The 24,766-nt window shown below is 35.7% G+C and overlaps 2 protein-coding genes across 2 annotated transcripts in view; both read left to right on the top strand.

Moving 5' to 3' along the window:
- On the top strand, nt 1-14,649 carry tmc1 (transmembrane channel-like 1). The gene is made up of 19 exons (XM_051108775.1): nt 1-132; nt 1,526-1,729; nt 1,806-1,896; nt 1,988-2,069; nt 2,161-2,267; nt 2,405-2,503; nt 2,585-2,727; nt 2,846-2,990; nt 5,001-5,195; nt 5,282-5,461; nt 5,637-5,789; nt 6,825-6,953; nt 7,033-7,100; nt 7,207-7,446; nt 8,960-9,085; nt 9,654-9,732; nt 10,061-10,172; nt 10,390-10,575; nt 14,548-14,649. The coding sequence occupies exons 1-19, from the start codon at nt 68-70 to the stop codon at nt 14,562-14,564; spliced, it is 2,421 nt and encodes an 806-aa protein (XP_050964732.1). The 5' UTR covers nt 1-67; the 3' UTR covers nt 14,565-14,649.
- tmc2b (transmembrane channel-like 2b) overlaps nt 14,494-24,766 on the top strand; it is a 16,888-nt gene continuing 6,615 nt past the window's right edge. The window contains exons 1-12 of the mRNA XM_051108773.1: nt 14,494-14,693; nt 14,956-14,997; nt 15,172-15,577; nt 16,116-16,259; nt 18,660-18,750; nt 18,834-18,915; nt 19,014-19,120; nt 19,875-19,973; nt 20,077-20,219; nt 20,343-20,490; nt 22,989-23,183; nt 23,273-23,452. Of these exons, the coding sequence (XP_050964730.1) occupies nt 14,651-14,693; nt 14,956-14,997; nt 15,172-15,577; nt 16,116-16,259; nt 18,660-18,750; nt 18,834-18,915; nt 19,014-19,120; nt 19,875-19,973; nt 20,077-20,219; nt 20,343-20,490; nt 22,989-23,183; nt 23,273-23,452 (1,680 nt within the window). The 5' untranslated portion in view covers nt 14,494-14,650. The remainder of the gene's footprint in view (nt 14,694-14,955; nt 14,998-15,171; nt 15,578-16,115; nt 16,260-18,659; nt 18,751-18,833; nt 18,916-19,013; nt 19,121-19,874; nt 19,974-20,076; nt 20,220-20,342; nt 20,491-22,988; nt 23,184-23,272; nt 23,453-24,766) is intronic.

Below are 24,766 nucleotides of genomic sequence, written 5' to 3' on the forward strand. Positions count from 1 at the left end.
GAAGCATGTTAAAAATGAGGAGGACGATGAAAGTCCTGAAAAGACAAAACAGAAGGATTGTCATGACATGCCCATGAAGGAAAAGGAAAAGGAAGAGAAAAAGAAAAAGAAAAGAAAGAAGCCAGAGACTACGTAAGTTTGTTTTATTTTACCACTGATTTCAGTAAATCAATAAATGTATAACTGGTATCAAACTATAACCACACTATGGATTATATGAAAAGTCTAAAAGTCTGAGATTACATTAAAAAATGTGTAATTTGTATATTTTTAAATTTATTATATACACTGCCATTCAAAACTTTGGGATCAGTAAGTCTTTTCTGCTTATTAAGACTGCATTTATTTGATTAAAAATACTGAAAAAACAGTAATTTTGTGAAATATTGCTGCAATTTAAAATTGTGGTTTTCTATTTTAATATAATTTATTGTAAATGAATGACACGTTAAAAAGAACAGCATTTATTTAAAATAGAAATCTTTTGTAATATACACTACTGTTCAAAGTTTGGGGCCAGTAAATTGTATAACTGTATGTGTGTGTGTGTGTGTATATATATATATATATATATGCTCATTAAGGCTGCATTTATTTGATCAAAAATACAGAAAAAAACTGTAATATTGCAAAATGTTATTACAATATAAAACAATGGTTTTTATTTTAATATAGTTTAAAATATAATTTATTCCTGTGATGCAAAGCTGAATTTTCATCAGCTGTTACTCCAATCTTAGGTGTCACATGATCCTTCAGAAATCATTCTAATATGCAGATTTATTATTAGAATGATCAATGTTGGAAACAGTTGTGCTGCCAAATATTTTTTTGGAACCTTTTCAGTTTTCTCTGATGAATAACAAGTTAAAAAGAACAGCATTTATTCAAAAATAAATCTTTTCTAACAATGTAAATGTATGTTATCATTTTTTTTTTTAATTTAACACATCCTTGGTGAATAAAAGTATTAATTTCTTTCAAAAAAGAAAGAATAAAAATGTACTGACCCCAAACTTCCTAACAGTAGTGTATATTGCTAGAAACCCTATTTTAAATAAAATATTAAGCAGTTTTCAACATTGATAATAAATCAGCATATTAGAATGATTTCTGAAGGATCATGTGACATTTAAGACTGAAGTAACAGCTGATTAAAATGTAGCTTTGCATCACAGGAGTAAATTATATTTTAAAGTATATTAAAATAAAAAACATTATTTTATATTGTAATAATATTTTGCAATATTACTGTTTTTTTCTGTATTTTTGATCAAATAAATGCAGCCTTGATGAGCATAAGAAATGTCTTTAAAAATATTCAATGCAGTAAATAAAAGGACATTCTGAAATTTCTGTACATTTTTCATTTAAGCTTTTCTCTCAAATCGTTTTGCTATTAATATAATTCGTAATGGAAATGTGGTTTTAAATGTAAAAAAAATGCAAAACAAAAGCATTCCCATTTGTGGACTCAGATGTGTGAGTCCCACTCAATATAACTGCATGTATTTCTCCCTCCCAGGTCAGAATCTGAGTCCAAATCTGAGTCAGAATCTGAATCGGACTCTGACTCTGAATCAAAGGACAATCAAATAGTGGGAGTTTTGGGGTCTCTGACCCCAGAGGAGCTGGAGAAGTTAAAAGAAGCAGTGGAGGAAAGGAAAAAGCTAATCACCACACTGAGAGGAAAACCCTGGCCCATGAAGAAAAAACTAGTTATCCTTAGGTACGTCCTGTCTCTGCTGTTTTTGCACATGTGTACACCAGCCTTCATAATGCTAGTGACTTGTGTTCTGTCTTAGGGAGTCACAGGAGTTTGTGGAAAAATACGAAGGGGCTCTGGGAAAGGGTAAAGGCAGGAAACTCTACGCCTATAAGGTCATGATGATGAAGGTGAAGAGATGATCATTGTTAGGTTGATGGAAAGAAATATATCATTTTACAACTTCAGAGTCATCTTTATTTTTATTACACTAATTGTCAGAAATGGATGAAGTTTCGACGCGACCTTGAGAACTTCACGACTGCCTGTATCCCGTGGGAGATGAAGATAAAGGAAATCGAAAGTGTGAAGCCTTTCAATTTGAGCTCCCTTCTCTTCCCTGCTGTTTTTTTTCCCCTCATTTCTAAATAAACTCTATTTTTATGTTCTTACAGGTCATTTTGGTTCATCAGTTGCTTCTTACTTCATATTTCTGAGGTGGATGTATGGCATCAATATGATTTTATTTGGACTGACATTTGGGCTAGTAATGGTTCCAGAGGTGAGAAATATAGTCAGTCCATCAAAATTAAAAATGACAGAATATATACTGTAGTAACAAAGACCACATGAAACGTTTATTTTATGAAATGTAACCAGTCCATTCTTCGATCTATCACAATCTCATTCACCTTCCAGGCTCTTATGGGGAAACCATATGGTAGTTTGCCCAGGAAGACAGTGCCCAGAGAGGAAGAGGCCAGTGCTATGAATTTTGCAGTTTTATGGGATTTTGGGGTAAGTCTATATGATTATAGACTATGATTTTCTATCGTAGTCATCCTATTTGCATCCTAAACTTGTTTTTGTCTTTTTCAGGGCTATGCTAAGTACTCTGTCCTCTTCTACGGCTACTACAATAACCAGCGGGCCATTGGGTGGCTCAAGTTCCGCATGCCGCTGTCCTACTTCCTGGTGGGAGTGGGTACAGTGGCGTATAGCTACATGGTGGTAATCAGGACGTTAGTCATGACAATCCATATCAGAAACCTTTGTTGAGTGTGCCCGTGAATGCCACTTAGTCTATTTAGTCCACAGACAATACATTTCTTTACTGATTTCCTCACTGTTACCCAACAGTATGGCCCGCAATGCCAATGAAGAAGGTGGCGGAGATGACACCAGCTTTAATTTCAGCTGGAAGACATTTACTAGTTGGGATTACCTCATTGGAAATCCTGAGACAGCAGACAACAAGTTTGCTTCCATCACCACAAGTTTTAAGGTGCGCCTCTCTTCATTTTACTTGTGCTGGGCCCACATTTAGTTTTATATTGTGAAATGAAATTCTCTAAAACAGAATGTGATAGGCTATTATGTGACATTTCTGATACACTAAACATTTAGCTAAAAATGTCCAACTGAGTAACAAAAGACCATGTAGTGACAGCGAGCTGCAAACATTTCAATTCCGCAATTTAAGAAACATGTAAATATACATAATATATTTTAATATACATAAAAAGACATAATTATGGCATAAAAAGTCGACATTAAAAAGTCTATTTTTTTGTCTTTTTATTCCATAATTATGAGATAAAAATATAACATGGAAAAAATTAAGGATAATTATGTTTTATGACATAGAAAGTAATCACTATATACAAAATCATCAATATGAGATAAAAAGTTATCAATATGACAGTGAATTGATTGTCATACTTTTCTGATTTCATGTCATACTGACAACTTTTTATCTCATACTGATTATTTTTTATCTGACATTTGTTATAATAATGTCTAAAAACATACTTATAATTCATATTTCTATTTTATTCCATACCATTATATTTTTATCTCATAATTATGAAGACATAACTATGGCATAAAAAGTCGACATTATGACAAAAGGTCAAAATTATGAGATAAAGAGTTGATTGTTTGTCATAATTATGACAAACAATCAACTCTTTATGTCATATTGATAACTTTTTATCGCATATTGATGATTTTGTATCTCATAATTTAGACTTTAGCATAATTTCAACTATTGTTATAATGATGACTCTATGTCATAAAACATAATTATAATTAATATTTTCTTCTTTATTACATATCATTATGTTTTCATCTCAAATTAAGAAGACACAATAATGGCGTAAAAAGTCGACATTATGACAAAAGGTCAAAATTATGAGATAAAGAGTTTACTGTCATAATTTTGACATAAAAGTCATAATTATGACAGACAATCAACTCTTTATGTCATATTGATAGCTTTTTATCACAAAAAAGACTGATGATTTTGTATCTCACAATTTAGACAATTTAGACAAAATTTCGACATTTGTTATAATGATGACTTTCTATGTCATAAAACATATTTATAATTCATATTTCCTTGTTTATTCCATATCATTATATTTTATCTCATAATTATAGAGACATAACTATGGCATAAAAAGTCAACATTTTGACAAAAGGTCAAAATTATGAGATAAAGAGTTGATTTTTTTGTCATAAATTTGAAATGAAAGTCATAATTATGACAAACAATCAACTCTTTATGTCATATTGATAACTTTTTATCACAAAAAAGATTGATTTTGTATCTCACAATTTAGACAGTTTAGACATTTGTTATAATGATGACTTTCTATGTCATAAAACATACTTCTAATTCATATTTCCTTCTTTATTCCATATCATTATGTTTTTATCTCAGAATTATGAAAACTTATGGCATAAAAAGTCGACATTATGACAAAAGGTCAAAATTATGAGATAAAGAGCTGATTGTAATCATTTTGAGATAAAAGTGATAATTATGACAAACAATCAACTCTTTATGTCATATTGATAACTTTTTTACCTCCACTTGATCATTTTATATCTCATAACTTTGACTTTTTCATAACCAAGACTCGACATTTGTTATAATGATGACTTTCTATGTCATAAAACATAATTATAATTTATATTTCCTTATTTATTTTGTATCTTCATATTTTTATCCCATAATTACGATTACAAAGCATGATTTTTTTTATGTGTCAGAAATGAGACAGACACCTGACCACTATACTTTTTTTATTTAAAAAATAAATAAAAAAACAGAGCAGTCAGAATATGTGTGGAAAATGTTAACGAAAAACTAAATGATGCCTATTTTTGCCTCAAATAACATCTCAAGTGGGGAAAAATGTATTTTTAAATAATAATAATAATAAAAGAATGATATGACCCACTTAATCTGGCCTCTTTTGGCTTCATAATAAATTCAGCACATTAACAGGAGGCCATTGTGGAGGAGCAAGAGAGCAGAAAAGATGACAACATCCACCTGACAAGATTCCTTAGAGTGCTGGCCAACTTCCTGGTGCTCTGCTGTCTGGCAGGGAGTGGGTACTTAATCTACTTTGTAGTACGCAGGTCTCAGAAGTTTGCTCTGGAGGGACTGGAGAACTACGGCTGGTGGGAGAGGAATGAGGTCAGACTCATGTAACAGTGTGCAACTGTAATCCTCTTGTCAATCGATAAAAAATGAATTTTGCATGGTTTCACATATACCCTCAGGTGAACATGGTGATGTCTCTGTTGGGAATGTTTTGTCCGATGCTGTTCGACGTGATCAGCACTTTAGAGAACTATCATCCGCGCATCGCCCTCCAGTGGCAGCTGGGGCGCATATTCGCCCTTTTCCTGGGGAACCTCTACACGTTCATCATCGCTCTAATGGATGCCATACAACTAAAGGTACAGCTTCATTTAACAAAGACTAAAGTGCTCACAGTTCCATCTTCAGTCCCTCTGACGTTGAGAATAGTAATAACTTCCGTCATTCTAGCTCCTTTGGGTCAAAGAATCTGTGTTCAATGAATCATCTTCTTATGAAGGTCATTTATTCTCCTAACTGTCACATATTCTGAAGAGGGCAGAAGAGGAGATAGTGAAGAAGAATATGACAATCTGGCAGGCTAACTTGTACAACGGGACTGTGCCAGACAACTCAACTGCTCCTCCGGTCACAGTGCACCCTGCTGATGTTCCTAGAGGGCCTTGCTGGGAGACAATGGTTGGACAGGTACTGGGGAAGAGTGGTTCAATTGAGTTCACTTCAAATTTCATTGCATAGCACTTTTCACAATACAAATTCCAGTAACCGAAACACATTTCGTTCCAAAGTAGCATTACGAAGTATAGAATTCCAGTAAGCAAAATGTGTCAAGGGAAAATTCTATAATGGTATACATTTATGGTATAGTATATGCAGTTGAAGTCAAAAGTTTGCATACACTTTGCAGAAACTGCAAAATGTTAATTAATTATTTTACCAAAATAAGAGGGATCATACAAAATTCATGTTTTTTATTTAGTACTGACTTGAATAAGATATTTCACATAAAGGATGTTTACATATACTCCACAAGAGAAAATAATTGTTGAATTTATAAAAATGACCCTGTTCAAAAGTTTACATCCCCTTGATTCTTAATACTGTGTTGTTACCTGAATGATCCACAGCTGTTTGTTTTGTTTTTGTTTTTTAGTGATAGTTGTTTGTCCTGAATAGTTAAACTGCTTGCTGTTTTTTTAGAAATATCTTTCAGGTCCCACAAATTCTTTGGTTTTTGCAGTATTTTTGTGTATTTGAACCCTTTCCAACAATAACTATATGATTTTGAGATCCATCTTTTCACACTGAGGACAACTGAGGGACTCCTATGCAACTATTACAGAAGGTTCAAACGCTCACTGATGCTCCAGAAGGCAAAACAATGCATAAAGAGCTGGAGGTGAAAACTTTTGACCAGAATGAAGATGTGTACTTTTTTTTTCCCCTATCTTATTTTTTCATTTAGTACTGCATTTCCAAAGCTACAGAAGATACTTAGATGTTTCCCAGAAGACAGAATAAGTTAAATTTACCCTGATCTTCAAATTTAAAAAGTTTTCACCCCCAGGCTCTTAATGCATTGTGTTTCCTTCTAAAGTATCAGTGAACGTTTGAACCTTCTACAATAGTTGCATATGAGTCCCTCAGTTGTCCTCATTGTAAAAATATTATGATGCATTACATCAAATCTTTAGAGATTGTCAGCATCCTCTGTGTCTACAGGAGTTTGTTCGTCTCATCATTTCTGATACAATGACAACTTACATCACTCTGCTTATTGGGGATTTCCTCCGAGCTGTATTGGTGCGATTCCTAAACAACTGCTGGTGCTGGGATCTGGAGTATGGCTTTGTGAGTATCCGCAACACATGCAGTAGTCAGCATCATGGATTTCCCCTCATTTATAACTGATGTGTGCTTTCTTCATTAGCCGTCCTATTCAGAGTTTGACGTCAGTGGGAATGTTCTGGGGCTGATTTTCAATCAGGGAATGATCTGGTGAGAACTACCTCCATTTTATGTTGCATGTTTTCTTGCTTTCCATATGAAAACAGCACACCATCAAATCTCACCAAATCTTTGTCATTGTGTATGTGTGTATCAGGATGGGGGCGTTCTACGCTCCATGTCTTCCAGCATTAAATCTTCTCCGGCTTCACGTATCCATGTACCTGCAGTGTTGGGCGGTGATGTGTTGTAATGTGCCTCAGGAACGGGTCTTCAAAGCTTCCGGCTCCAATAACTTCTACATGGCTATGCTGCTGGTCATCCTCTTCCTCTCTACACTGCCAGCTATATACACCATTGTCTCCATTCCTCCCTCTTTTGACTGTGGACCTTTCAGGTTCTAAAAGTTTATGTTTGAATTAGAAATGGTGTGAAGCATTTCTGTGTAGCATAAGAACTGAGTAATTTGATGTTTTTGAAATTGTTCAGTGTGATGAAAGCTGTGAATCTCTTAAATTAAGTATAATTGCAAATAATTAGACTCTACAGTAACAGACTTGTAAGTATAAATTAAAGGGAAAGTTCACCCAAAAATCAAAATTCTGTCATTAATTACTTAACCTCATGTCGTTCCAAACCCATAAGACATTCATTCATCTTCGGAACACAAATTAAGATATTTTTGATGAAATCCGAGAACTTTTTGACCCTGCACAGACAGCAACACAACTATTACATTCAAGGTGCAGAAAGGTAGTAAGGACATCGTTAAAATAGTTAAAATATGACATCAGTGGTTCAACCATAATGTTATGAAGCTACGAGAATACTTTTTGTGTACCAAAAAAAAGACTTTATTCAAAAGTTTCTTCTCTTCTGTGTAAGTCTTCAACGTGCATTCACACAAAAAAATCATGCATGAATATGATGCTGCTGACGCAGGAGCCAGTACAACCCAGTTGTGGTATTCTCATAAACATGCATTAAAGGCTGGCATGGAAGAGAGGAAACTGTTGAATAGACATTATTTTTATTTTCTTTGTGAACAAAAAGTATTCTCATAGCTGCATAAAATTAAGGTTAAACCACTGATGTCACATGGACTATTTTAATGATGTCCTTACTACCTTTCTGGGCCTTGAATGTCACAGTTGAGTTTTGTTTATGCAGGGTTAGAAAGCTCTTGGATTTCATCAAAAATATCTTAATTTGTGTTCTGAAGGTAAATAAAGGTCTTATATGTTTGGAACAACGTGAGGGTGAATAATTAATGACAGAATTTTCATTTTTGGGTGAATTATCCCTGAATAAGCGGAGGGACATTACAAACCAAGTCTTGCAATAGCAGATCTTTAGCACTAGAGTGCAGCAAAGTGCAAGCCTCAATCTTCTCACATCAATTTTCTCCTCAAAATCATCAGAAAATGCAGTTAACCTTACTTTAGGAAAGTTCATGTTATTTTAATTTTTTGTTTTAAAGATTTTTACAGCCAGGGAGTACATTATACATGCATGCATACATGCATACATACATAAATACAATAAAAGCATAAAAATGTTTACAAATTTTTTAGTTTTCTTAAAAAGTGTAGGACAGTTTAACGTAGATATAGCGTCTTCTGTGAACAAGTAACTGATGGCCAATATATCATTCTGTTTTTTTCGTGGCAGCATCAGACCCTCGTTTACATAAATAGAAAAGCAAAATTTCAATGGATGCAATGGCTAAAACATGCTAATTGTGTGTCAGGTTTTAGAACTGCAGACTGGCCAGCTCTATAGCAATAAACAAATAAAATAGGCTAAACATTTGATAATGTGTTTGGTTGTTTAAGAGCTATTTATTTACAAGTTTAGAGTTAGGTTTCTGCCATTTTAGAAGTATGTCTAATCTTGTATGTTTCCCGCAGTGGGAAAAATCGCATGTTTGATGTGATTCAGGAGACACTGGAGTCAGACTTCCCTCCCTGGTTCGGTAAAGTGTTCAGTTACGCCTCGAACCCCGGACTGGTGCTGCCCTTTCTTCTGCTCTTGGTGTAAGTGGGGATGTCTAAATACATCCTTATGAGTTTCCTCTACCCTTACGAAAATTAAGCATGGTTTTATTATAGTAAAATTGTAGTATTGAGTATCATTTGTATATCCATAGTTTCACTACAAATACCCCCCTGGTAGGTATGTTTTGATGCTGGGATGCTGGTTGGGTAAGGTAGATGGTTAAGCTGTAGGTAGCTGGTTTTAGCTGGTCTCCCAGCCTGGCTAGGCTCGTTTTAGCTGGTTGTTCCAGCTGGTCTACCAACCTGACCAGCTAAGGAAGTGGCCAAAACCCCTCTAAAACCAGCCTGCTGACCAGCTATGACCAGCTAAGACCAGCCTGGATGACCAGCTAAAACCAGCCTAAGCTAAGTTTTTTTTCAAAAGGGACCATGGGTAAGCAGTGGTTAGTAAAATCATGGCTAATATGTAATTACCATGGTTTAACTATAGTAACCGTGTTTTTTTGGTTTCATTTGTAGTAAAACCATGGCTAATTTTCGTAAGAGTACTTCTGTGAGGATGTGCAATTGTAATGGTAGGCTTTACTTTTTTTTCCTGTCATTTTAGTCTTGCGATTTATTATCTGCAGTCCACTTCTAAAACATACAAAAGGGTAAACATGGAGCTGAAAAAGAAACTTCAAACAGTAAGTTGCAAAGTCCAAATGTCTGTTCAAATGTCTCCTACAGTGAATGTTTAATTTTAAACAAGGTTATATAAGCAGATGATTTTATGTAAACTCACCACTAGATGGAAGCACTTACATTGAGCTAAAAATTATTCCATTTTAAAAAATTATACATTAATAAATTATTAGTAGTAGTAGTAGTATTAGTATAATCACAAAGACCAAATTACATTCTTTATGCATTCAGTTTAATTTTATCACTGGACATGGATCTGCTCACTGCTGTTACAAACTCCACAGGTAATTGATAGTCATGTCACTGAATTCTCAAATTTTGTTTTTACAGCAAAATGAGGAAAACAAGAAAAAGAACAAACTTGCAGCCTTAAAAGCAGCCAATGAACTGGAGCAGGCGAAGAAAGCAGGAGAGCAACACAGCAACAGCGCCTCCGATTTGGGTGAGAGCACACAGAACGGGTCATAGCTCCCATCAGTCAGCGTACAAGACAGCAACTTGGAACCAATGCAGAGAAACGTTCCATTAATGTTGAAGAGTTAATGTGCTGTGTTTGGACAGCAGGTGGCCACAGTCTTAAAACAACATGCCCTTGTTTCTGTATATCAGTGTTGCTGTGAGACAGCAGTTGAAAGGTCTTTCTGCCTCCTCTTTCTCAGGAGTGAATGAAGAAAGCAGCAGCATTGATGAAACAGGGGAACACAGACAAGCTGGACAGAACGGTGACTTTATTCACCCCTCACAGAGTCAGCATAATCACAACTCTGAACCTCCCGTCTCCTCAAACCACACAACTACAAGACCTCCTGCATCCCGGGGCCACACATCATCTGGACATCTCCCAGGTCACCCACAGCAGCCACAGAAAAACTCTCACTCAAACAGGAGATAAAACAGCACAGATGTAAACAGATAAATAGATGACTCTGTTTGTTGCATGCACATTTGGCACTTATATGAACATTTTTAGTTTTTTGCTGATACAGTATAAATTATTTGCCCAGGCCTGCAGCACATATCATGAACGTCTCAGTGAATCTCAAGGGCTCGGTGGCTATGTAACTCTAGAATGATAAGTCTTATCTCTGTGAAAGAGAAATGACTGATCTTGTTACACACAGGCCAAACTAGGGTCAAACTATCTCTTGATTTGTTGTTTTTTATATTTCTTTTTTAGTTTTAAAAATATTTGCTTGATTGTTGGTTTACATGCCAATTACAACTAGTTATTAATCTACAGCCACATGGTAAAGCCACATTTATTATTTTTGTTGACTAATATGTTAGAGAAGGAAACAGGGACATTTCTAACCTTTCATCAGTACTAGGACACAAGCTCCTTCGTTAAAAAAATGTGCGCATATGTTGATACCCTTGTTTAAAATCATCTTTACCTGCAGTACAGACTTGTTCACACAAGTTGCACATGCAGTAAAGAGCTGCTTTGTCATTGACAAATGATAGAACACATTAAAAAGAAACAATAAAAAAGGTAATGATTTTTTTATCTCACAGTTTTAACTTTTTTCTTGCAATTTCAAGTTTGAAGCTGGTCCAGCTTTAAAAAGCTCATGACTAACAAAGGACTTTTTTCTCAGAATTGTAAGCTATAAACTTAGTTATAAAGTTATAAAGTCTTAAATAAAGTCAGAATTCTGAGAAATAAAGTCAGAATTGCGAGTCAAGTCAGAAATGTCAGGTATAAACTCGCAATTCTGAGAACATGGTCTTTTTTGAGAAAAAAAAGTCTGAATTTCAAGATACAAACTCGCATTTGCAAGAATTTCTTGCAGCTGCGAGTTTATATCCCGCTATGCTGAGAAAAAAGTCAGAATTGTGAGCATAATTTAATAGCATAATTTCCTTGGAGATTTTGTACATTTTTTTAAGTGTCCAAATGTTTTTTTTTGGCCTTTTTGTGCTCTTTGGGTTATAGGACAGTGGAGATTGACAGGAAGGGGTTGGGTGGAGAGCAGGGGTACCCTGCAAAGGACCCTGGGTCAGGATTTGGAACCCAGGTCGGCCTGAAGTGCAGTTGCGCATATCGGCTATAGGCAATGACCAAATGCTTTTTTAGGGCCACTGTAACAGTCAACCCAAAAAAAACAGCATATGCTGGTTAGGTATGTTTTGGCGCATGGCAACTGGTTTGAGTTGGTTTAAGCTGGTCAGGTGTTGGTCCTAAGATGGTTCCAAGCAAAGACTATAGAATACCCAAGACTTGTCACTCGTATAGTTTTGAATGGGGAAAGATGCAACCCTCATTATGGCCGCAAAGCCCCGCCTTCTTACTGAAAGACCCAGTCGTTGACTAGTAAAGTCAGGGACTTTGGTCCTAAGCAACTAGCTCCTGCTCAGAACAGCTTAAACCAGCTCATGATCAACAAAGGACCATCTTAAACCAGCTCAAACCAGCTGCCATGCTTCAAAACATACCTAACCAGCATATGCTGTTTTTTTCAACAGGATAGATATGAAAACAAAATCATTTTTGAGCACTCACGAACAACTCATGACAGCTTGGTTTCACCCACCATTATACCTCTACTCTCCATTTCATTGTTTCCCCATTCTCCAATCCATGCAGCTTTATCTTGATCAGCGTGTCAGGTGGCCCGCAACATTTCCATGGGCCCTACTGTATTCTCAAATCTGCTCTCAGCTCTAGGGGTGTCTAATGTCTCGGATTATTTTCCTACAGCCACAGATTTGGCAGCGAAGATGCATGTGGCTCATTTGTCATGCCATGGCCCACACTGCTCTGTTTGGGGTTACGCTGTGTACCATTTATGTGAGGGCATTTGTTCCCAAACCACTAGAGGATAGTAAAAACATTGAGAATATCACTTGAGCACTTTCTTTGAAGACAGACTGAAGAGATCTTACAATCTTAAGAACCTTATGATATCCCTCTTTCAAATCTTGACTATTACTTATTAGAGAATTGGCACATAAGTTTCATTAACATTGCAAATGCTCATCCATAATTCATAGGCAGACTTCATTAAGTATTAACAGGAGTCATTTGAGATTTTGTTTATTTGTTCATTTAGGGAGCCATTGCTCATTTGAAGACGTAGCTCTTTTTGAATTTATAAGGTCCTGAATATGCCAGGAAATCAAGAATAGCGATAGCACTGGGCTCATAACAACTTATAACAACTAACAACTTATTGTTTTGTAAACCTTCTTGTGAACCTTGATGAGGTCTTCACAATGTCATGTAGTAGCTTACCTGCTGCCACCACTGAGAAACTTCTTTTATATACTGGACATCTGATCTGTGTGATTGTAGTTCTGTTACCGGACGTTATAGTAGTAGACCTCTTGTACATAATTAACTCAAAACAATTAATGGTATTCAGCTGCTGTGTCTGAGCAAGAAGCTTAGTTTGCCTAGAGGTTCCTGAATTATCTGTTGACGTAATGACTTATTTACACATATTGAAGAATAAAAACACAAATTTAACCATAGCTAAACATGGTCAAGCCATAGTTCAGTATGTAAACTTGTACTGATATAGAACCAAGTGTGTTAAAAGAATATAAAACAAATAAACAGTTTACCTCTTCTACTCATAGACAGGTTGTAAGCACATTTAAGTTAACTTTTTTTTTTAAACATTGTTATTAAAATTACTTTTTCTGCTATTTTCCCATATTTTTGGAAGCCCATTTCCACCACTGAATTAATTTTTTTTCCCCCTCAGAATTACATGACACAAACTCACAATTCTAACTCTTTTTTTCAGAATTGCATGATATAACCTCTCAATGGCGAGTTATAAACTCAGAATTGCAAGATGAAAACTTACGCAATTCTGACTTAGTTTTTTTGCTGATGCTTGTTTGTATCTCACAAATCTGACTTTTCTTCTCATAACTGCAAGTTTATATCTCACAATTTTGACTTTTTTCTAGCAATTCTGACTTTTTTCCTCAGAATTGTGTGATATAAACTCACAGTTCGGACTCTTTTTTTCAGAATTACATGATATAAACTCACAATTACGAGTTATAGAGTAAGAATTGCGAGATAAAAACTCATGCAATTTTGACTTTTTTTCTTGTGAATGCTTGTTTGTATCTCACAATTGTGACTTTTTCGCAATTGCGAGTTTATATCTTACAATTTTTTATATCTTGCAATTTTTTCTTTCAATTCTGACATTTTTCCTCAGAATTGTGAGATATAAACTTGCAGCTGCGAGTCAAAAAGTCACATTTTGAGGGGGAAAATGACTCATATCTCACAATTCTGACTTAACTTGCAATTGCGTGTTACAAAGTCAGAATTGCGAGATATAAAACTCAGAATTGTAAGAATTGTGTCAGAATTGTGAATCACATCTCGCAATTTGACTTTTTTTTTTTAGAATTGGTTGATATAAACTCGCAATTGCGAGTTATAAATTCAGAATTGCAAGATACAAAAATAAAGTTGCAATTCTGAGAAATAAAGTCAGGAAAAAAACTCAGAATTGTGAGATAAAAAGTTGCATTACCTTTTTATTTTTATACCATGGTGGAAACAGGTTTTCATACATATTAAATGCATTTATTATTGTTATTATTATTATTTTTTTTTAGGCAACTTTATCTGCAGACGTTTATCATAAAATTTAGGTATATGTACATCACTGTATTTAGCCGATCTGTTTGTGTTTACGTATCATGAGAGACATGATTACTCTGTGATTATTTTAATCTTTGATCTGCCCCGTATACTGGCGTTTTGTTTCCTGGCTCTCCCAGCACGGCTTTAGATCTTGACTACCATTTACTGTAGTCAAGGAGTCATTTGATTCCTTTTTTAGGAGTGAGCACCTGTTAACAGAGACCTACCTGACAGTCAGGTGTGTCCTCAGCTGTAGATGCCTCGCAAGTCTGAATAGAAGGACTTAAACTCAAACCTGCAAGATGCCCCGCAAAAAAAATGATGTTGCGATAACTGTGGATGACGGTAAGTAAATTTTAATACTAGAAGAGAATCAGTCTGGCATCATTTTGGTTCTGTGTGTACTAGGGGACTGTTTAAACTAGTTTCAGATGCATCAGCCTACATATGAATAGGTTGGGTAACTAACTAGTATGTAATGCAGTTGAAAGTTTTACATTTGTGTGAGCCAGGGCTTGAATGAATAACACAATATATCACATATATTATTATTTTGTTATTGTGAAATTTTAAAAGCGTGATTATCAATACAGTGTTTGTGTTACAGTTGGAATGGAAATTGATGCAGAATATGATAGTGGAAGTGATGGTAAGCTTTACAGAGAATTGAAATTTGATTATATTTGTTACATTTTTTTATTTGATTAACAAAACTATTACTATTTAATTATCATTTATCATAGTATTATGTATTTAATACATAGAATGCAAAAATAGTTTTATAATAATGTATTATTTCACAACATTTTCCCTATACTTTCAGTGGATTCAAGAAGAAGGGCGAAAGGCAGGAATAAACCGAAGCCTGCGGCTCGAGGAAAGAAAGCCAAGCCGGCAGAAAGCGAGGAGAGTGAGGAAGAGGAGGATGAGGCTCCGCGTAAGAGAAGAGGCAGAAAGAAGAAGGAAGAAAGTGAGGAGGAGAGTGAGGAAGAGCAGAGAGGAAGAAGAAAGAAAGCAGCAGGTTCAAAGAAGAAGGCTGCCGTGAAAGATGACTCCGAAGAGGAGAGCGAAGAAGAGAAGGGAAATAAAAGAAACAGAGGGAAAAGAGGAGCAACTAAGAAGGAGAAGGAGGAGGAGAATAACAAGGAGAAGAAGGGGAATGGCAAAGCAGCAGGAAAAGGAGGGAAAGAAAAACAGGATGATAAAAAGAACAAAGGCAAAAACAGCAGGTGCAGTATTCTCTAGCCTCGCTCTCTACGCCATACACACACACGGTGCCGATCAACACTCCTCATTACCTCCATCTCGAATTAAAACACAGCCACACACATCTATTGCCATAAAAGAACTTTTGAATGTTCTCAGTTATTAATATTACATAGTATTGTGATTATGAAGCAGTAAAACGCAGCCATGGAACTAAAACCTCTAAACATCCGAAAAAGTGTTCTTATGATTGTTGTGATATAAACATGTGTTTATTTATTTATTTACTTTGACAAATTTATAACTTTAATACTTGAATCCTTAAAAAAAAGCTGGCAGTAATGTCATCAGCTATCCATTTTGTTTTAAGCTAGATATTTTCGCTCTTTTATTTTATCTTTTGCCTTCCAACTGATGATCTGGAAGTGCTTTTCATGGCCATCCTGCCACTAGAACTCTTTTTATCTACCAAAACAACAATATCCTTGTGGAATATACTGTTAAACTGGACTTTAAGGACTGACTGCTGATGGACTGACTGCTTTGGGCTTTGTTCTGCAGCAGCTCAGATGACAATTCAGAAGACGAGTCTATGTCTGAGGGAGAGATGGCCCGACTGAAAGAGGAAGTCGAGGAGAAGAAAAAGCTGATAGCGACACTTCGGAACAAGCCCTGGCGCATGAAGAGGAGACTCAAGTGCCTGAAGTAAAACGGATTTCCTTCTCATTGCTTGTGCTGTGATACTGTTGGCTCTTGTGTCCGTCATCACTACCTCAACTGAAGTTCATTTAGTCAGCATGAGTTTCATGGTTGTTTATGTGCTTCATTAAAGTTGCTGTGCTTTTGCTTTCTTGCATCTTCACGTCTCTTAATGCACTTTAAGCTGATGTTTAAAGGAGCTCTTATTCTTGCTGGCTTTGAAAAAGTATTTTAGCATGCATGAAAGTAGTTTGAATTATGAGTAGTTTGAAAGGCGACAAAGTTTTGATAAAGGATCACCATCATCCAAAACGCGCTCGATAGTACCTTGCGATAAAACGCTTGACACTGTGTCTACGCCAGTGAATTCATTACCTAGTGGCCTCTGTCTGAACCTTTACCTCAGACTGCCCAGTGGAATTGACCAGTGTGGGTGACAAGTGAGAGTTTGGACAAGTGCCCTAAAAAGTTAGTAGAGACCGACACACTGCCCAAGAAAGCATCGGTAACATGGGAGCTGCAGGGAAAGAAACTGTGCCACAAAGGGGACATTCACTTGGCAAAGCTTCTAGATAGGTAACTTCTGCTAGGCAATGTTACAATTTCATGAGCTTGACGCTGTTTTTTGCATGCTGATGTTTCTTGATGGCAGTCTTTGCATGCATGTTTGGGTGTAACTCTCTTCAGAGGTCCCATGTCTGAAGTGCCATGAGGTCATATGGTCATACCCAAACACTAAGCAGATGTTGATATGGTCCACCACAGGTCATAATGAGGTGCTTCAAATAATTTCAAATATTACACAATAGTTTAACTGATATATTGCACATAGGGTTTTTTTTAACATGGTTTTAGTTTTAGCTACAGTTGAGGTCAAAAGTTTACATACACCTTGAAAAATCCTTGAGGTCCCACAAACTCTTTGGTTTTTCAGTATTTCCATGTATTTAAACCCTTTCCATCGATGACTGTATGATTTTGAAACCCATCTATTCACACTGAGGACAACTGATGGACTCATATGCAACTATTACAGAAGGTTCAAAAGCTCACTGATGTGCCAGAAGGGAACATGATACATTAAAAGCCGGAGGGTGGAATCTTTTTGAATTGAAAATCAGGGTAAACAACTTTTGTCTTCTGGGAAACATGTATGTATCTTCTGTAGCTTCTGAAGGGCAATACTAAAGGAAACAAATGTGATATTTAGGCAAAATAAGAATTCTGTTCAAAAGTTTACACCCCCAATGCATCATTTTTACCTCTGAAGCATCAGTGAGGGTTTGAACCTTCTGTAATAGTCCTTCAGTTGTCCTCAGTGTGAAAAGATGGATCTCAAAATCATACAGCCATTGCTTGAAAGGGTTCAAATACACAAAATGCTAAAAAACCAAAGAATTTGTGGGACCTGAAAGATTTTTCTGAAGAACAGCAGGCAGTTTAACTGTTAAGGACAAACAACAACACTCAAGAACAACTATTACTAAACAAAACAAACACAGCTGTGGATCATTCAGGTAACAACACAGTATTAAGATAAAAATTCAACTATTATTTTTTCTTGTGGACTATATGTAAACGTCTTTATGTGAAATATCTTATACAGGTCAGTAGTGAATAATAGCATACATTTTTTTCTATGATCTCTCTTATTTTGGTAAAATAATAACAATTTGCAGATTCTGCAAGGTGTATGTAAGCTTTTAACTTAAGCCGTATAATAACCCTTGTCTCCATACTATTTCTATATGAAAATATAAAAGCGTTAGTTCACTCAAAAATGGAAGTTTCTGTTTTCTGTGGAACACAAAATGACATATTTTTGATAAAAATATTTTCCCCCATCATGGTCTAAAACAACACTGGACCCCTTTGACTTTCATTTCATTTACCAGAAAGTCATGCAGGTTTTATCGACATGAGGGTGAGTAAACAATGATAGAATTTTCATTTTTAGGTGAACTATCCTTTTCAGTAATATCCGTTTGACCTGCTTTTGCTCTCACATATCTCAAGTTAGTGAATTAATTCATCTTGTGTCCATCCCATCTGCACTATTCCCATTCATTATGCATTGATGAGTTAATTAATTGGCTGTATGCTCAAGTTACAGTATTTGAAGGTTGTGAGTGAAACATGATATTTTTTCCTGGTGTTGTCTCTGGTGCTTACTGCACAATGCTGAATGGTCATGCTGCGTAAGACAAGCAGAAGCAGCCAGTAACTCAATGGACTAAATGGTCTACACATGTATAGTAATGTGATGTGACTCAAACACAGGTAGAAACCTGAAATAAAAACAGAACAGTTGTTTTAATAATACAAATGGGAACACAGAGTCATTTTGAATTGAAATACAGTTTTAATTCCATACCAATACAAATTTCTATTTATATAATCTGCTAGAGAAGCCCAGGCATTTGTGGAGAAGTTTGAAGGGGCTTTGGGCAAAGGAAAAGGGAGGAGACTCTATGCATTTAAAGTCATGATGACCAAGGTACAGCACTACGTATTTCATATTAATGCGTTTTTATTTATAAATGCAATTGCTGAAAAAAAAAAAATTCTTTGTTTTTTCAGAAAATAATCAAATTCAACAGAGACTTTGAAAACTTCAAGACAGCCTGCATTCCATGGGAAAGTCGGATAAAAGAAGTGGAAAGTCTGTTCATCTCCGATTATTATTATTTGATTTTATTAGCGAAATCAGTATTTTCAGCGTGTTTCTTTAATCTCTGCTCATCCGTTTCATTCTCACAGGTCACTTTGGGTCATCTGTAGCATCCTACTTCATTTTCCTGCGGTGGATGTATGGACTAAACCTTGTTCTCTTTGGCTTTATGTTTGGACTTGTTGTTATTCCGGAGGTGAGATTTTAGGCAGATGTACACTACTGTTCAAAAGTTTGGGGTCAGTAAGATGTTGTTTTTGAAAGATGCTCTTATGCTCACCAAGGCTGCATCTGCATATTTGACAATTTGATTAAAAAATATTGTAAAAGTAGTATAATTGTGAAATAATAATACAATTTAAAATAACTGTTTTCTATGTTAATATATTTTAAAATATAATTTATTCCTGTAATGCAAAGCTGAATTTTCAGCAGCCATTACTCCAGTCTTCAGTGTCACATGATCCTTCAGAAATCATTCTTATTAGCAATGTTGAAAACATTTGTGCTGCCCACAAACTCTTTGGTTTTTCAGTATTTCCATGTATTTAAACCCTTTCCATCGATGACTGTATGATTTTGAAACCCATCTATTCACACTGAGGACAACTGATGGACTCATATGCAACTATTACAGAAGGTTCAAAAGCTCACTGATGTGCCAGTGTAATGATACATTAAAAGCCGGAGGGTGGAAACTTTAAAAAAATATTGCCTAATATTTTTATGGAAACCATGATACAGTTTTCAGCATCCTTTGATGGAAGGTCCAACAAATAGAATTCAATATGAAATACTAAACCTTTTATGAATGTCTTTACTGTCACATCAAATTGAATGCATCCTTGCTGAATACAATTAATAGTTTCTTTTTGTGTGTGTGTTGAAGTTGTTTTTACAATGTTTAAATAAAGGCTACACTAATACAATCTGTGTCTTTGTCTCTATAGGTATTGATGGGCATGCCTTATGGCTCCATTCCCAGAAAAATCGTTCCCAGAGAGGAGCAGGACAGTGCCATGGACTTCTCTGTCTTGTTTGAGTTTGGAGTAAGTTTTCTGAGTTTGTTTTTTTTTTTTTACAATTGGATTCTGTGTAAGGTTGTAAGGTTGCTATTATCTTATCTGGATTATACCTTTGGCATTTTTACAGGGTTATTGCAAGTACTCCGTTTTGTTTTATGGTTATTACAATAATCAAAGAAGTATTGGATTCCTGCAGTTCCGGTTACCCCTGTCATATCTTTTAGTTGGTGTTGGGATATTTGGCTACAGTCTAATGGTGGTTATCAGAACGTGAGTCTAATGACTACATTTGCAGTTCTGTGAAGCATTTTACTCACTGACAATGCTCTGATAATCAGCTGATAATGTGGACCCTCTTCTTTCTTTTGTTTCAAATCACCTTCCCACTTCTAGAATGGCAAGAAATGCCAATGAAGGAGGAGATGGAGCAGAGGAAGGTGCCTTCACCTTTTGCTGGAAGCTGTTCACTAGCTGGGACTTCCTTATAGGAAACCCAGAGACAGCTGACAACAAGTTTGCCTCCACCACCACAAGCTTCAAGGTTAATAATAGTAATAGTATCTAAGAATGGTGCACTATGCTAAGAAAAAAAAAACCTTATAGTGTTATGGTCTTATAGTCTGTGTAGCTAGAATGATTGGTACAGGTGCATCTCAATAAATTAGAATGTTGTGGAAAAGTTCATTTATTTCAGTAATTCATCTCAAATTGTGAAACTCACGTATTAAATAAATGCAGTGCACACAGACTGAAGTAGTTTAAGTCTTTGGTTCTTTTAATACTCACATTTAACAAAAACCCACCAATTCACTATCTCAACAAATTAGAATACTTCATAAGACCAATAAAAAAAATAAAAAACATTTTTAGTGAATGGATTACTTGCACAATTACTTCCGCATTCTACTTGTTACGGCTCTGGAGTTTCCGGTGAAATTATGACAAAATATGACACAGAATAGTGACTAACATATTTAGGCTACTATAGAAAACTGACACCATGTGGTGAACAATCACCTATGATTACTAGCCACCGCTTATGATCGGTTTATGTTGGATTAAAACTTTATGTTCCATTGAGTTTGGAAAATTCTGTACTTAGTAATCATCAAAATATGTCGTCTCCTGTCTCTGAAAATTTCCGAATTTGAGGCATTTTAGTTAACTAGATGATTACAGCGTGTTGAAAATGTACATAACTGGAAATAACTGAGCCGTACGATTTCAAAACGGAAGTGCGTCACGAGGCTCAGTGCAAGTAGTCCATTGTTGGCCTTCTGGAAAGTATGTTCATTTACTGTATATGTACTCAATACTTGGTTGGGGCTCCTTTTGCTTTAATCAATTCGGCGTGGCATGGTGGTGATCAGTCTGTGGCACTGCTGAGGTGGTATGGAAGCCCAGGTTTCTTTGACAGTGGCCTTCAGCTCATCTGCATTTTTTGGTCTCTTGTTTCTCATTTTACTCTTGACAATACCCCATGGATTCTCTATGGGGTTCAGGTCTGGTGAGTTTGCTGGCCAGTCAAGCACACCAACACCATGGTCATTTAGCCAACTTTTGGTAATTTTGGCAGTGTGGGCAGGCACCAAATCCTGCTGGAAAATGAAATCAGCATCTTTAAAAAGCTGGTCAGCAGAAGGAAGCATGAAGTGCTCTAAAATTTCTTGTTAAACGGGTGCAGTGACTTTCAAAAAACACAGTGGACCAACACCAGCAGATGACATTGCACCTCAAATCATCACAGACTGTGGAAACTTAACACTGGACTTCAAGCAACTTGGGCTATGAGCTTCTCCACCCTTCCTCCAGACTCTAGGACCTTGGTTTCCAAATGAAATACAAAACTTGCTCTCATCTGAAAAGAGGACTTTGGACCACTGGGCAACAGTCCATTTCTTCTTCTCATTAACCCAGGTAAGACGCCTCTGACGTTGTCTGTGGTTCAGGAGTGGCTTAACAAGAGGAATATGACAACTGTAGCCAAATTCCATGACACATTTGTGTGTGGTGGCTCTTGATGCCTTGACCCCAGCCTCAGTCCATTCCTTGTGAAGTTCACACAAATTCTTGAATCGATTTTGCTTGACAAGCCTTTCAAGGCTTTCAAGGCTGCGGTTCTCTCGGTTGGTTGTGCATCTTTTTCTTCCACACTTTTTCCGTCCACTCAACTTTCTGTTAATATGCTTGGATACAGCACTCTGTGAACAGCCAGCTTCTTTGGCAATGAATGTTTGTGGCTTAACCCTCCTTGTGAAGGGTGTCAATGATTGTCTTCTGGACAACTGTTAGATCAGCAGTCTTCCCCATGATTGTGTAGCCTAGTGAACCAAACTGAGAGACCATTTTGAAGGCTCAGGAAACCTTTGCAGGTGTTTTGAGTTGATTAGCTGATTGGCATGTCACCATATTCTAATTTGTTGAGATAGTGAATTGGTGGGGTTTTGTTAAATGTGATGTTTTGTGATGATTTTGGCTCACATTTAACAAAAAACCCACTAATTCACTATCTCAACAAATGGCACACCTCCATGCCACGCCGAACTGAGGTAGTAATGAAAGCAAAAGGAGCCCCTACCAAGTATTGAGTACATACACAGTAAATGAACATACTTTCCAGAAGGCCAACAATTCACTAAAAATGTTTTTATGGGTCTTATGAAGTGTTCTAATTTGTTGAGATAGTGAATTGGTGGGTTTTTGTTAAATGTAAGTCAAAATCATCACAATTAAAAGAACCAAAGACTTCAACTACTTCAGTCTGTAAGCACTGAATTTATTTAATACACGAGTTTCACAATTTGAGTTGAATTACTGAAATAAATGAACTTTTCCACACATTGTAATTTATTGAGATGCACCTGTACATACTATGTACATAATGTAGTAATTACAATAACTAGGTAATAACTAGGCACCAATAAGTTACCTTATATTACCAGAATGTTCTAAGGTAGGTGCACTGTAAGTACATGTAAATACACATACTGTAAAATAAAATGCAACTGAATGATCTGAAACCTTGTCTTATTCCCTCAGGAATCTATAGTGGATGAGCAGGAAAACCTAAAGGATGAGAACATTCACCTGCGCCGTTTTCTACGTATCCTAGCCAACCTTCTCATCCTGTGCTGCTTGGGTGGGAGCGGATACCTCATCTACTTTGTGGTCAAAAGATCTCAGCAATTTGCCAAGAAGGACAGGAATGAATTGACATGGCTTCAAAAAAATGAAGTACCCCTTTTCTTTTACATTTACATAAATTATTTTTAATGTGATGACTTACAAAAAATTTGTTGTGAAACTGTTTCCTCTCTGCTCAGGTTGAAATTGTGATGTCATTGTTGGGCTTGGTGTGTCCACCTCTGTTTGAGACTATAGCTGAGCTGGAAGACTATCACCCTCGAATTGCCCTAAAATGGCAGCTGGGCAGAATCTTCGCCCTCTTTCTGGGCAACCTGTACACTTTTCTGTTTGCACTGTTTGATGAAGTTAATGGAAAGGTATGGTGATAGATAGTCTAGTAACGATAAACATTTCCTGATAATTTACTCACCCCCATGTCATCCAAGATGTTGATAAGAAAGGTTTTTGAGGAAAACATTACAGGAATTTACTCCATATAGTGGACCTCAATAGGTGCCAACGGGTTGAAGGTGCAAAATGCACTTTCAAAGCAGCTTCAAAGGGCTCAACATAATCGCAGCCGAGGAATAAGTGTCTTATGTAGTGAAATGACTGATCATTTTCTTAAAAAAAAGGAAAAAAAGTACTTTTTAACCACAAATGCTTCCTACACTAGCTCCACCTCATGCATTACGTAGTCACGTTGGAAAGTTTACATGTGACGTAGGCGGAAATACCAACCCAGTGTTTACAAAGCGAACGTGCATAGAAAGTCAAACACCCTTTTAGGGCTGTAGCTATCGATTATTTCAGTAATCGAGTATTCTCCCGATTATTCTATCGAGTAATCGGAAAAGAAGTCATTTTTCTTTATTAAAGAGCAATAAAAATATATAAGAGAAAATAAGATAGGCTTCTTAAAGTAAACAATTTTTTTTTTCATTTTTTAAAAAATAATTTTTTTTATTGTGGAAATTGCTTACATTAATAACCATGAAAACTAAATGTATTTAATGCATTTTTTTTGCCAAATTATCTTTAAAATACAAATATATACATATATATATATATATATATATATATATATATATATATATATGTATATATATAATGTGAAATTGATTTTTGTTTTTTTATTTGTTTATTTTTTTTATATTATATGTATGTATTTATTTATATGTATTTATATTATATGTATGTATATATATATATATATATATATATGTATGTTATATGTATATAAATGAATAAAAATGCAAAAATCAATTTCACATTACTTTAGAAAAAGGTTAACATTACAACCTAAAACAAATGCATAAATCAAGAAATTGAGGCATGGCATTTAGATGTAGGCCTACCCACTATTTAATTCAGCTCAGAGGGACATGGATGCACTTAACTTGCAGTTACAAATGCATAAATAATATTTTGTTATTTTAAACAAAACAATGAATACTGATATATGCATGTATTTTTAAAATGAAGATACTTTAAATGTGAAATCAATACCGCCAGTAAGTGGCAGCAAGTCACTGTTAAGTAAGTGAGTCATTGCGATTGAACTGAATCATTTAACGGGTGATTCATTCAAGAACGAAACACCATCATGTTGCTCAAAGACGCAAAACGCGAAACAGAGAGAAAACATGCAATATGCTGTCTAAAATGTAAGTCTCTTGACTTGAACTGTT

This window comes from Labeo rohita, chromosome 5 (assembly GCF_022985175.1).
Source record: "Labeo rohita strain BAU-BD-2019 chromosome 5, IGBB_LRoh.1.0, whole genome shotgun sequence".
Taxonomy (NCBI): Eukaryota; Metazoa; Chordata; class Actinopteri; order Cypriniformes; family Cyprinidae; genus Labeo; species Labeo rohita.